The following is a 14,385-nucleotide window of genomic DNA, read 5'->3' on the forward strand; positions in this document are numbered from 1 at the left end:
TGTACTTCATATACTGTACCTTGCAGTCCATTTCAGCCATTTTTCGTTTAGATTCATTTAACTGAGTGAGTAGTCCCTTATTCTGGGCTGTGAGATATTGCACCTTTTCACGCAGGCTGATGCATTCTTTCTCTGCTCGACACAGCTGGTTACTGCTGATTTGGTTCTGATATTTCCAAAGATTAGAAACAGATACAAAAATTAGAAACTGTAATTTCCAAATTTCTTTTCTAAATTCCCACTTCACATGTTTAAAAAAATACTGGAAAAAGGTAAATATCACTGGAATATCATGTGCTTTTTTTCCACAAATATATCATTTAATTACACTCCTTTTCACATACTCTTTCAAAAGAAAGAAATACTTATAGGCAACTACAGTTAACGATACTTTGGCCAGTAGCCATAAAGCTCAGCAGGCTCTAAAGCAAAGATATCGCCTTTTTTAATGCCTATTTGAATTCTGTGCCCTCTACAGCAGACCTGTTGTATCCAAGAACAGGACAAGCTACAGTGGGCTGAACAACCAGAATGGACAAAGCTTACTGACTGTTAAACAGGAATTTTAAAAAAACACAAAAAATATAAATTCCATTTGAATCTATTAAAAGAAAAACAAAAATTTGGTTGGGACATGCACTTGGTATAAACGCAACAAAATACTTTTTTTGTGGTAAAAAAAACCTACATGACATTTTTTCCATGAGAAGTTGTTTGTCAATAAAGATTGCTTACCACAGCATTAAAAGTTTTGTTCAGTCAGGAGTAACTAAGGTCTAATCATCATTTTTTTTTCCAACTTTCTAACAGTGCAATACTTTGCTATGGTATCAAGATTTTTATCCATCTTCGGTGGATAAATCAGCAGTAATTAATTCTTTTTTCTGCCATAGTGATAACTTAAATGTAGGCTTCAATCAGCAAAACTAACCGTGCACTTCATGGAAATTGGGCATCTATCTAGAACAGTACTAAACAGGAACAGGCCCTCTGGTCCACCATGTCTACCCCCCACCATGATGCCAAACTAAACTAATCCCATCTGTCTGCACATGTCTGTATCCCTCTATTCCCTGCCTGTTCATGTGTCTGTCCAAATGTCTTTTAAACATTGCAATCATACCTCCTTCTACCACACTCCCCCGGCAACATGTTCCAGGCACCTATCACCTTCTGTGTAAACAAACTTGCCTCGCACACTCGCACATCTCCTTCAAACCTTCTTCCTCTTCACATTAAACCAATGCCCTCTAGTATTTGACATTTCCAACCTGGGGAAAAAGATTCTGACCATCTACCATATCTATGCCTCTTGTAATTTTATATATTTCTATCAGGTCGCCCTTCAGCCGCCAATGCTCCAGCGAAAAGAAGTTAAGTTTGCCCAACTTCCCCTTATAGCTAATACACTCCAATTCAGGCAACATCCTGGTGAACCTCTTTTAAAGCCTCAATATCCTTTCCATAGTGTAGTGACCAGAACTGCACACAATATTCCAAATGTGGCTAAGCTCAAGTTTTATCTCTGACAGCATCTTCCGGGTTAGCTACGTGAGCACCAGAATGGTTTTCAATAATGAGGATGCAGAGCTCCACCATTAGTGGAGCACAGTCTGCGTGCAAATGAAGTGCAATTTAACTAGATACGAGTTCTATCAATGGTTCTTCAGCAATTGCACAAATACCTCTTTCGGTGTTATATTTTTCATAAAAAGCCATTTTGTCTCTCCATTCCAGCAAAGGTAAACAGATCCTTGAACTTTATGTTCGTTTTGCGATGTTCATAGGCAACGTCTGGCTCCAGTGTTGCAGCCTTCCCAAAACGGCACCTTACAGACTTCTAAACTCAGTCTCCGAAAATTAATGCAATCAGCATTTCCACTTCAGACTTCAGTACTGAGTGTTTTCTTCCAGTAATTTCAAATAATTGTTTTACTCATTAACACCTCCTCCAGACTGACCTTTTGTTCCCTTCCTTATCCAATCACCACTTTCACCTTGTACTCTCCTTCATCACACAATCTTTCCTGATTTCCACCCTACCACAGACTTTCCTTTTTGTTTTCTGATTCCCTCCCCTTGGATCTTAAAAGCTGATCATCTCTAACTTTTCCCTGTTCAGATGAAATGTCACTGATCTGAAATGTTCAATTTTATTTCCATCCAGTAATCAACAATGACATCTACACAGGTCATGAGAGGGACTGCACAAGATAGAGACACTGTGCTAAACATCTAAAAAGTAATGTAATTGATCAATTCTTCTTGTAATTGAACATTCAGTTCAAACGTTCAGGTAATATTCTCTTGCATCTCATGATGCAAAAAACAGTTCATTGACAAAATGAGTTGTTGTAACGATGAACTATGGTCTGGAATGCCAAAACAGAATGGCATGATAGAGTCATCCAGCATGGAAACAGACCATTCGGCCCACAACATCCACACTGGCCAGTAGACATCCAATGTTATTACTCCCCATCATCCAGCCTTCTATACCTAGACAATGTATGTGCTCGTCTAGACACACAGGTTCTGTCAGTGACTCTGCTACCACCACTCTCTTTGGCAGTGCAACCTCGTACTCCCCCACTCTCTGAATGGAAAAAGGTTCCCCTCAGATCACCTCTGAGTCTCTTACTCACCCCTTACCCTGAATCTATGTCCTCTAGTTTTGTTCACCTCTAATAAGGGGAAAAGATTCCTTCAGTCTATACTAGTCTAGCCTATGCACACCCATCATAATTTTTCTACCTCAATAATGTCCCCCTTAACTTCCTCTGCTCCAGGGAAAACAGACCTAGCCTCCCCCATCACAGGGAAGAGTCACGAAAACAAAATGGAAAGCATCAGGGGTCAGCAACTGGGTCGCCAACCAACAAAATGACCTCCCAGTATCTCCCAATTAATTAAAAATTAATAAAAACTGGAAATAAAAATTGTTATTGTAAATCATGTTACAGTTAAATCTATAAAGCAAACTCTACTCCATGGAAAAAGTCAAGAGACGCTGTTTATACCTGTGTTTCAAGTTCCAACATTCGTTGCTTAACCTCTTTCAACTCAGCCTGTGTTTCAGCTCCTCTAAGGCGTACAGACATCAGTTCGTCCTGCAATTCACTTACAGCGTTCTTCCGAGGTGAATCTTTCCACCTGCCAGTAGTTCTAGCCAGGTGACGCTGGAAAAAAATTTGCAAATTGGAATAAATTTCCATGATTTTGTTAAGGGGACATTTACCAATACACACAAAGACACATTTTCAACTGATCAGGTAGTTCTCTTCAATCTTAGCTTCAAAAGATCCTAACAACTCCATCAGTGGTTTATTAAATGATTGCTGTGTTTTAATTCCATTGCACTCTTTAAGAATTTGAACGTACCGTCTTGTTCACTTCTGTCAACTTCAATTTCAGTAGCTTCAGATTTACAATCTTGTATGCCTCTAAGGTCACATCTTCTCATACCAAAAGTCAGAGGTTTTTACAGTCCTCCTTAAGAGATACCATGCAACTGACTGGCTCCGATGCCATACTTTGTTTCTTCATTGCAGTCACAGAATACGTCATTTGTACTTTTCTACTCAAAGTAATATCAAATAAACCTTGAAATCTATTCCCTTGACTTGTTTCTGCTGCTAGGCATATAAAGTCCATCTTTCTCTTTTGATGATTACTTTGTTACATTTTTCCCACTAAATTTATTTACAATACACATTTAAAATCTCAGATGTTTTTAATCCCTGGCTTTCCATTGAGATAAAATTTGTGCAGTGACCAATCTGTTCAATCACTTCATCTTCACCTGTGACTGGCTGAGTAAGAATGGAACTATGCAAGAGCTGTCCCACCCAACTGGAAGACAGCGATGTGGGTCAATTAGAAAGGCAGCAGGCAACTGAGAAGAGTGAAGGTGGGGTAGATTACTTTTATTATAACAGTGAAAAATACGTCTTCCCCCACTGCAATCCATCAAATAAAGCCTTCAGTCATCCCCTCAAACCCCATTCCAACAGCAAGGAGCTTGAAGAATTTTGTCATTAAAACTGAGAAAATCCAATAAGCTGCCAACACTGCTATTCCATCCAACCTAGCCAGACTTTTATGGCTTCTAGCCACAAACTTGCATCTTTCTCATCTCGCTCCTGACACCCACCTTCTGCACCTGACACGAATGGACCATTAAATATCCTGTTGCCCATAGTCAACTGATATTAATAGTTCTTTCTTTTCTTACCATTTTTGTCTCCTTCAAATCTGCCCTCAGCACTCCTTCTCAAAAATCAAGCAACCTTTTCCCTTTCTTCCTGCAGCTACCCCCCTTATCTTCAATGTCCTGAGGTAGCTTTCTCATCCATAGATGTTGCAACCCTCTTGCCCACATTTCTCTGAACGTGTCCCTTGAATCTCTCCAATCAGATTTTTCACCGTTATAATAAAAGTAATCTACTCCCTTTCACCCCTACTCAGTTTGCCTGCTACCTTTGATATAATTGACCACATCATTGTCTTTCATCTGGGTAGGACAACTCTTGCTGAGTTTCATTCTTACTCAGCCAGTCACAGGCAGAGAATCATCTGTAAAAGCTTACCCAATATCTTGCAGTACTAAGCCTTGGCCCACTCCTACTTCTTAACTACATGCTGACAAATGCAATATCAGCCAAAAATAGTGGCAGATGTCACATGCATGCCAATATCACCCTCTTCTATGTCATTTGTACAATACTTCTAAACTGTCAGATAGCTCATCTGAATGTGCAGAAATTTCCTGTAAGTACTGAGTAGACTAAGCCTCCCACCCCATCTTGCAGTCTATTTCCTAGTCATCACATCAAGCTCTCCCACACGCCTGTAACATCTGTACTTCTGGTGTACGCCCAACTGTACTTCTGCTACAGCTAAATTATTGTTGAACCATTTTTGGTACTTTCAGATACAACTAATTAAATGGCTGAACTCCTTCTTTTTGCTCTCTGTTAACATGGGCACATCCACAACTCTGCTGCCTGAATTTTCACTGTACCAATCACCATTTATTTTGCATTAGCTCACTGATTTTGTCACCAATTTAAAATCCCCACCCCAGTTTCCAAAGCTTGCTTGACCCATCTCTGAATTTTCCTCTGGCTGAATAAGCCTCCAAGGGATTTGTACTCCTCTAATTCCAGAGATTTGACTAGCCCCAAATTTAACTGGTCCAACATTGGTGCCAAAGATTTCATCCTCCCATAAACCATTCCAGTTCTCTACCACTATTTTCTACCTTGAATTATTCCTTAAAATCAAAGGTAACTGGCAGATCCTGTATTATATTTTCTTTTACCTCTCTCATGCACATAATATTTTATAGAATGTCCATGGTTACATGTTTGAAAACAGTTTGGCCATTAGGCCCACGCTGCTCCTGGGATCTCCTTTTATGCAGTGGGGTTTGTTATGGCCCCACATACAAGAAGCCTCACGTAGCTGGAAAGCTACATTGTCAACCTTGTTCAAGGCAAGTAGGTAGAAACTGTTCCCACTGGGGGAAGGGTCAAGAAGTTGAGAACATAGTGTAAAGGCAACTGACAGAGGGACTGAAAGCGACATGTGGGCAAAATTTTTATATGCAGTGAATGGTTAGGATCTGCAATGAACTTCTTGGAGTGGAGAGGTATTGGGGAGTGGCAACAATGGGGGTGGATTGATCATGAAGTTCAAAGGGAACTGGATAAATATTTGAAAGGAAAAACATCTGCAAGGCTATGGGGAGAGGACAGGGGTGTGGGACTTTAAAGTCATTAAACTGGCCAAATAGCTTCATTCTGTGCTGTAATTCCATTTTTTTGTGATCTGAAATTAAATTACTACCTCAAGATCACCTTTTCTATTCACCACTAACTCCATGTAAGTTTTGCAAAAGGAAGAAAATATTTGCTTTCTAGGTTGGCAATTTAACTCGTTACTGAACTTACAAAGTAGTCATAGGACCTAAGCATTTAAGTTTTTACCAGTTTTACAATATTTGTGGATGAAATTGAGGTTCTCCTGAATTGGCAATTAATCAGACATGTAACCTCAAAAGAAAGTAAATTTGGGAATGCAATGGAATCTTTTAGAAAATCATCAAATTAAGCAGTAAAATATTCTAATAATCTAATGCCTCACCTGAAAGCATAATCGAGAACTACTGGGTGTCACATTTAGTTAGCTGACCAGAATGTTCTTGGATAAGTCACCACTCTGGGGCAGTAAGCCATACTCAGTTCAGTAACAGAGTCATACAACAGAAAAAGGTCCTTTGGTTCCTCCACCCCCCCCCCCCCCCACCCTCCCAAGTCAATACTGATCATCAAAGCATCCCATTTCCACTAATCCTTAGTTAATCCCATATTCTTCCCACATCCTCATTAGCTTCTTCCAGATTCCATTTACTCATCTAAGCACTACGGGCACTTTACTATAGCCTATTAACTTACCTACTCGCATATCTCTGGGACATAGGCGGTAACGTAGGAACTGGATGAAACTCACCCCGTCATAGGGAGAGTGTGCAAACTCCATGCAGACAGCTCAAGACTGAACCCGGGTCTCTGGTGTTGCAAGGGAATGACTCTACTAGCTGCACCACTGTACCATTCACATGCTGACCATCCAGCACCATCTCTACTGATCCCATTTAACAGCACTTGGTGTGCAGCCTTCTCTGTGCCAGCAAATACTTGTCCAGTTACTTATTAAATGTTGTGGGAATGCTTTGCTCCAACCACCCACCAAGGCAATGCGTTCCAGATTCCGATCACTCTCTCGGTGAAGAAGCTCTTCCTCAGGTTCCCTCTAAAATCCTTACCCCTACCCTAAACCTATGCCTTCTAGTTTTAGACACCTCTGATTTGAGGGAAAAGTTTCCTACGACCTATCCTATCTATGTCCCTCATAACATTGCATCTATCAGGATCCCCCTCAGCCTCAGGAGTTACAGAAATGAGATGTAATGAGGATCCTCCATGCCTCTGGGTTAGGGATGGCTATGAAACAGAGAATTCTCAATCCTTAATTCTAGCCAGTAACCCGCTTCTGGAACAATGTAACAAATTGATCTGGATTTCAAATATATGTGAGCTTGACTGAGACACCTGCTATCACTGACTGATGTGCCAGTGCAAGGCTGTACGTGAAAAATGGGCATTTAGACAAGATATTTTCAGGTCCTCCCCAACTTACAAATGCCTGATGTATGTACAGCCTGTACATACAAATGAGCATTTGGGAGACGGGCGGGATGGATTTGTCGGCTGCTGCAGGGCTGCAGGCATCTTCTGCCGAGTGGAAACTCTGTTCGCAGCTGCATTTCTGACTTGCAACCTGTTCGTGTTACCAACAGTTCACAGGAACAGAACCCTGCCGTAACCTGGGGAGGACCTGTGTTAAGCTCTTCCCCAGCAGGAAGACAGAGCCTAAAATAAAGAGGGCAAAATTAGTAAGGTAGGACTTTAGGCTATTCTTCATCATTATCAACAGTGCACGTTTCCACCAGTTCACCTGGATAAATCTCAACTGTCTCTGAAAAATCAAGATGCTAACAGATGTAAGGAAAACAATATCTCACTGCAGCAAAAGGCAAATTAGCATACTTACTGTATTAATTAAAAAGGTTAACACTGATTCATAAATCTCAGCAAGAACAAGTCTGAAAAACCCCAATTTATCAATCTGTCCCAAACGCGGGGTGTTGAAATTTTACCAAGGAGCCATTCTTCCCAAGTGAGCTTAGAAAACAAATAGTGATTGCACATTCAACCAAGGATGGTTGAATATCCTATCACATTTTGTTTTGCAAAGCCAGACGCCTATTGCGCAGACGTTCTGTATCAATGTAGAGGCAGCCTTAGACTTGGGTTTAAAACACAACTGCGAGGAAGGGGAAGGAATTGGTGGGGGGGGGGGGAGGGTGGGAAAGAGGGAATAAGGAGGTAAATGATGTGGGGCTCATGTATTACTGTCCACACTAAATGAGACCAAAGAAGATTTGGGCACAATATACTCTGGTAAACCAGAGAAATAGTCCACTTGAGCAATCTGATATACCAATTAAAACTAAATATCAGAGACACAAGAGATTCTGCAGATGCTGGAATCTGGAGCAAGACACACAAAGTGTTGGAAGAACTCAGCAGGTCAGGCAGCATACTTAGTTCAGAAGGTTCAGACACTAGGTATCCATGGACAGGTTGTAAACTGGATAGATGTGACAGAGGCGGAGGAACTGGGAGAAGGGGATGGCGTCCTTACAAGTGACAGGGTGGGAAGAGGTGTAGTCAAGGTAACTGTGGGAGTCAGTGGATTTGTAGAAGATGTCTGTGGTTAATCTGTCTCCAAGATGGAGACAGAGAGATCCAGAAAGGGGAGAGAGGTGTCAGAGATGGGCCAGGTGAATCTGAGGGCAGGGTGTAAGTTGGAGGCAAAGTTGATGAAACTGACGAGCTCAGCACGGGTGCAGAAAGCAGCCCCGATGCAGTCGTCAACGTAGCAGAGAAAGAGTTGGGGGGCATTACCGGTGTAGGCTTGGAACATCAACTAGCCGACAAAGAGGCAGGCGTAGCTGGGGCCCATGCGAGTGCCCATGGCTATACCTTTAGTTTTCCCTTATTCCTATGGCTCCCTTCCCCCGCCTTGATGAACTACCCATCTCCTCTCCTCTTCCATCCTTTATTCCATGGTCCACTGCCCTCTCGTACTAGATTCCTTCTTCTTCAGCTTTTGGCCTCTTCTACTTATCACCCCTCAGCTTATTACAGATTCACCCCCTCCCACTACCTTCCCCCTCTCACCTGATCTCACCTATCACCTGCCTGTGCGTGCTCCTTCCCCTCCCCCCTTCTTATTCCAGCTTTTGCCCTCTTCCTTTCCAGTCCTGATGAAGGGCCTCGGCGTGAAACATCGACTGCTTTTTTTGCCCTCCAGAGATGCTGCCTGACCTGCTGAGTTCCTCCAGCACCTTTTGCTCCAGATTCCAGCACCTGCAGAATCTCTTGTATCTCCAGAATATGATGTGTTGCTCCTCCAACCTGCATCTTACTTTCCTCCCATTGGTACAAATATCCATCATATACCCTATTGACCAAATCAAATTTTAGGTGCCTTTTATGCCACATGGAAAAATTGTTTGAGTTCTGGCTACTTGGTAATACCTTATTTATGACAATGTTGGTAGTATTAAATCTTTAGCTGACCAAACAGCATTCTCACTGCCATCTACTGAATCAAACAATTATTACAGTTAAGAATGTGAATTTATGAACTCTTCAACTTTTGTTTTTAGACAAAGTAGCTGAGTGAAACTATAACCACCTTAGTACCAGTGGGAATTTCAGAAATCTAACGTTGGTGCCCAGGCAGAACATCATGAAATGAATCTCTCTCTAAAGAGCAAAGGATACCACATACTTTTACACTCATTTCATGACTGATAGAACTTTTTTTCTGAAGATGTGCACAACATTATAAGAACAAAAGAAGGTAAGCAGTAGAGACGGTCATTTGGCTCCTCTGTCATTCAATAAGATAATGGCCAATCTTTTATATCTGTGCCACTTACCCGCACTAACCCCATTCCCTCATAACTAAAGATTTGTTGACCTCATTCTTGACTACACTCATCAATTGAGCCTCCATTGCCCTCTTGGGTAGAGAAGTCCAAAGATTCACTATCCTCTGGATTATGTAATTTCTTCTCATCTCAGCCCTGGATGGCTGATCCCATATATTGAGACTCCTTGACAACCCAGCCATAGGAAATATCATTCCATCAAACACCATGTTTCAATAAGATTACCTTGCATTCTTCTAAACTTGTGCAAACAGTCTGCTTAATCTCTCATGGTACAAACCACAGATCCCCATTCCCAATCTCAGCAATTAAACTGCACCTTACAGTTCCCCATTTACTTTCTTAAATAATGGCCTTACACATGCTACCTTCCATTCAGTTTTAGAAACTGTGGAATTTTGGAAGATGGCAAACAATGCATTCACCAACTCCAAAGCTGTTGTGTGCAGGTCATGGGCAATGTTGTTGACAGTTTTAAAAAAGCAAAGTTATTGACAGCTTTAGTTTCCCAGAACGAATTAAAAATCAACCATGTAACATGTAACTAGAGTTGAATGAATACCAGGCTCAGTTGGGGTGGCAAGCCCTGTTTCTGAACGTATTAATGAACCTGTTGCTTGTATGGCAAACCTAAATTTTCAGCTTTTCTGGTGATATCCTCCTGACTGACAGGTACAGTACTTTATATTTAATCTCACAATGTGTCACAATAGTCCAGTATTTTTCATCCTTTCTTAGGGACCAACTCCTGTTGTTCAATGATGAGAACAGTTATCCATGTGCCTTGAAGCTTAATATGAAAATGGGTGTTATAGTACACTGGGTTTTTGTGCAAAAGAAATTGAATTAAAAGGCAATGCATCTTATCTCCTCCAATTCAAACACAATTCCTTCATGACTTCTGGGTTTAAAACCTGGAACTCTTGCCCAGTAGCTCTGTGGGCTTTGGAAGTACCTTCACCAGAAAGGTTGTAGTGGTTCAAGAAGGTGGCTCATCTCCACTTTCGAGGTCAATGAAGGATGAGGAGCAAATGTGCTGACCTTGCCTGCAACACCTAGATCTTACTATACAAATAAATGAAAGTTAACTTGATTGAGGAGTTTTCTGAATAAAATATTCAGAACAGTATTCCACAATTTCTTTTCTTCTACTTATTGGTGAAATCCTATGATAGTACTCAAAGGGACAAAGTTCAAGATTATCATTCACCAGATATCTCCGTTCAGTTATTCAGAGTTTCTCCATTATGTCTTAAAACTGGTACTAGCTTCCCAGACAGCCATGGACTCTGGGTGGGGAAATATAGTGACAGCTGTGCAATTGAAATCTGTTAGTTCTTATTCCCCAAAGAATTCTACACACTCCTGATTTTTGCCAGTTGATCAAATTCAGAAAACCTTCTTCACTCTCTCCTTTCTGGCTTAGACATGGATCTCTCACAACCTACCAATCCTTCTGTTATACTTCTTGTCCCATGTGCTTTGTTTAGATTGCCTTGAAGTCCCGATAAGTAAAAGCCCGTTTATCCACCAAGCCGAAGTATCTGCCATCTCATGATATCTCATTGTAGTTCGTCGTTGTACAGTAACTGGGATTCATATTGTAGATATCCAGCACATGATATCTCCACATGGTGCAATTATGCAGTGGTGCCACTAGTGGTCCTTCCTGTTCAGGTCTCATTTTACATTTTGTTTACTTTGAAATCACTCGGTATCAAGAAATATCTACCCATTCTGCCTTTGAACAAACCACCTTCAAGATAAGAAATGCAAGAGGATGATGTTAGTACTAAATGAGAGAAATTAAATCTGCAAGAGACTTGAGAAGGGAGAAGATGGGAACATTTTGATGACAGAATACAAAATAGGCCCCTCCACCATCTATGACATCAAGATGCAGAACACTTGTCATATTTCACTTATTGTTCTTCCAAACTCTAATGATTGTAGACCAGACTTACTCACACCACTCCACTTGGTACAACAAACTCATTCCAGGAAACAGTCCTGTAAACTTAAGCTCCACTGACCCTGAGACTAGTACATCCTCTTTTAGCTGCACAGATCAAAACCTCACAAAGTCCTCCAAATGAATTCTCATCAAAGCCCTGCACAATTGTAGCAAGAATTCCTTACTTTTGTATTCTAAACCCCTTGTAATGAAGGCCCACATACCTTTTGTCCTCCTAACCATTTGTTTTGCCTAACTGGTTACTTACTGCATTTCATTCTCAATTTTCAAACACTATAAGCAGCAAATTAAATTCCAGATCACTTTCATCAAAGATTTATATTTCCACATAGAACTCACAGGCCTCACTCTGAATATCTAAATTACAGTATTTGTTTCCTGAAAAATGTTCAAATTCTGTACAAATGTTACGCTAAGATTCTATCTATACAACAAGTAGTGTTTAGAGTCTTCAAAGTAAAACGGAACAGAAAACAGTTAATTTTAACATAACTGAAGCACAAAGAATAAAATCTTAGAGCACTTGGTATGATTCCACAAGGGGGTGCAGTTATTTTCAGTGTGGAACAGGGAATACACTGCATAACTATTGAACATCCTCTGAGAATTTCAAGTAAAACACATGATTAACTGTCTCTGAACTGTGAAACAAATATTTTAATTACAACAGGATACTGTTACTTTGACAACTCAATTTAATCACAGATTCTTAATACTCATTTTACAAGTATAGTATGAAGTCTGTGTATGAAGCATGAATATCCATACTAACATGTAATGTTTACCCAAATTCAGCAAGAAAAACATGATCAAAATTTTCTATATGTAAAAACTGAAATGAAAGTTTAATGATAACAAAATACAAACTAGGAACATATCACATGCGTCAATGTTCATTGAAAGTTTTCGGTCACCTTGTGCTTCATTAATACTATATAAAGAAAAATATACTTTATGTCTTGCTTTAATAGGCAGCAGAGAGAGAAAAGATGTGTTAACTGAACAACACTGGCTGATACTGAGCTTAGCACATTTTTCAATAATTGATTCGACTTTATGATGGGTATTCCAAATACAGCTAATGAGCCAAATGTGATCTATGAAATGGTACAAATCACTTAACTCCATTTGTGTTTGTTTTATCTACTGATCTGAATTCTCTAAGCTTAAAGCTTTGGAAACTTATATACGTACATAATGATACGATTTACAGGTGAATTGATGTTTAATCACCAGGATCATTGACTGTCCATGTGTAAAATATATGCACATTAATGGGAACGATCTTCATGGTTGCAGCTTCCAGGGTATGTAATTAATCTCCCATGACCAGAGGGAATTCACAGAATCTCAATGGTTACAGCAAGGAAGGAAGTCATTACGTCTACTGAGTTCGTACCAGTTCTTTGCAAGAGTAATTCATCTCATCTCCCACCCTCATCCCATTGCCCTGCAAATTCTCTCTTTTCAGGTATTTATCCAACCCCTTTACGAGCACTGCAACTGAATCTGCCTTCTTTACTACTCCTGGCAGTGCATCCTGGACACTAAACACTTGAAGCAGAAAATAGTTTTTCCTCACTTCATGTATGGTTCTTTTGCCAATCTTCATTCTATGTCCCCTAGTAATTAATCTTGACACCAACATGAATGGTTTCTCTCTATCTACTCTATTTATACCAGTGTTCTTCATTGCAAAGACTGCAAGTCAGTGGTGACTCAAGTTATGGTCATTATCTTTCACTGATTTTTTCATCCCCGTTCTCAACCTTTACCTTCATATTTAATCTCCTTCCAGTCTCCGTAGTCTTCCGAAGTCTTCCAGCCATCAGAAGTCCTTTGAGTCTGATGTCTAATGCATTTGGTCTTTTCCTTACCCAACTATTGTTGTTCATATGATCACAGTTTAGAATTTAATGAATTCTCTGCTTAAACTTTAGCACCTATTCAACACCTCTATTGCTTAAGACATTGTTGGTCCAGCATTAGATGATGCGTGCTGCTAATATCATAACCACAACATCAATTTGTGTCAGATTATGTTTCTCTGAGGTGCCTTGACACATTTTTCTACTTTATATGGTGATAGATATAGATATATATATAGATATATATTTTATATTGCAAATAGTAATAAGCAATAATTGATAAATATAAAAGTACAAATGATGTTTGAAGTGGTACATATATTTGCTAAAAAGAATCGTTTAACTCATCCTTAACCTATCACTTCAAATGATTGTTAGTAACATCTCTAGAATTGCTCTTCAAGAGAGTCTTCAAATTCATTGTAAAATGAAATGATCAGATTTTTTGTTTCCTTTCTCCTGTACTTTCTCACCTGAAGTCAAACAGTTATTCTTAATACACAAGTTGTGAACCAAGTTTCAAAATAAAAATCACTGGTGTTTCTGAAATATTCCATCTGGAAATAAATATTAAGTCAGTCAATTCAACAGTCAATTAGCGAGCTAGGGCTTTTCTCTTTGGAGCAAAGGAAGATGAGAGGTGACTTGATAGGAGGTGTACAAGATGATATGAGGCATAGATCGAGTGGACAGTCAGAGACTTTTTCCCAGAGCGAAAATGGCTCACACGAGGGGACATAATTTTAAGGTGATTGGAGGAAGGTATTGGGGGGTGGGGGTGGGGGTGGGGGGATGTCAGAGGCAAGTTTTTTTTTACACACAGAGAGTGGTGGGTGTGTGGATCTGCTGGCGAAGGTGGTGGAGGCAGATACATTAGGGCCATTTAAGACACTCTCAGATAGCCACATGAATGATAGAAAAATGGAGGGCTATGTGGGTGGGAAGGGTTAGAT

At 40.1% G+C, this 14,385-nt stretch overlaps 1 protein-coding gene across 4 annotated transcripts in view; it reads right to left on the reverse strand.

Moving 5' to 3' along the window:
* evi5a (ecotropic viral integration site 5a) overlaps positions 1-14,385 on the reverse strand; it is a 178,981-nt gene that overhangs the window by 75,271 nt on the left and 89,325 nt on the right. For all 4 annotated transcript variants that reach the window (XM_052010845.1, XM_052010846.1, XM_052010844.1 and 1 more), the window contains 2 exons: positions 3,021-3,179; positions 20-166 (listed from right to left, as the gene is read on the reverse strand). In XM_052010845.1, coding sequence (XP_051866805.1) covers positions 20-166; positions 3,021-3,179 — 306 coding nt within the window. The remainder of the gene's footprint in view (positions 1-19; positions 167-3,020; positions 3,180-14,385) is intronic.

Source organism: Pristis pectinata, chromosome 3, assembly GCF_009764475.1.
Source record: "Pristis pectinata isolate sPriPec2 chromosome 3, sPriPec2.1.pri, whole genome shotgun sequence".
In the NCBI taxonomy this organism is placed as follows: Eukaryota; Metazoa; Chordata; class Chondrichthyes; order Rhinopristiformes; family Pristidae; genus Pristis; species Pristis pectinata.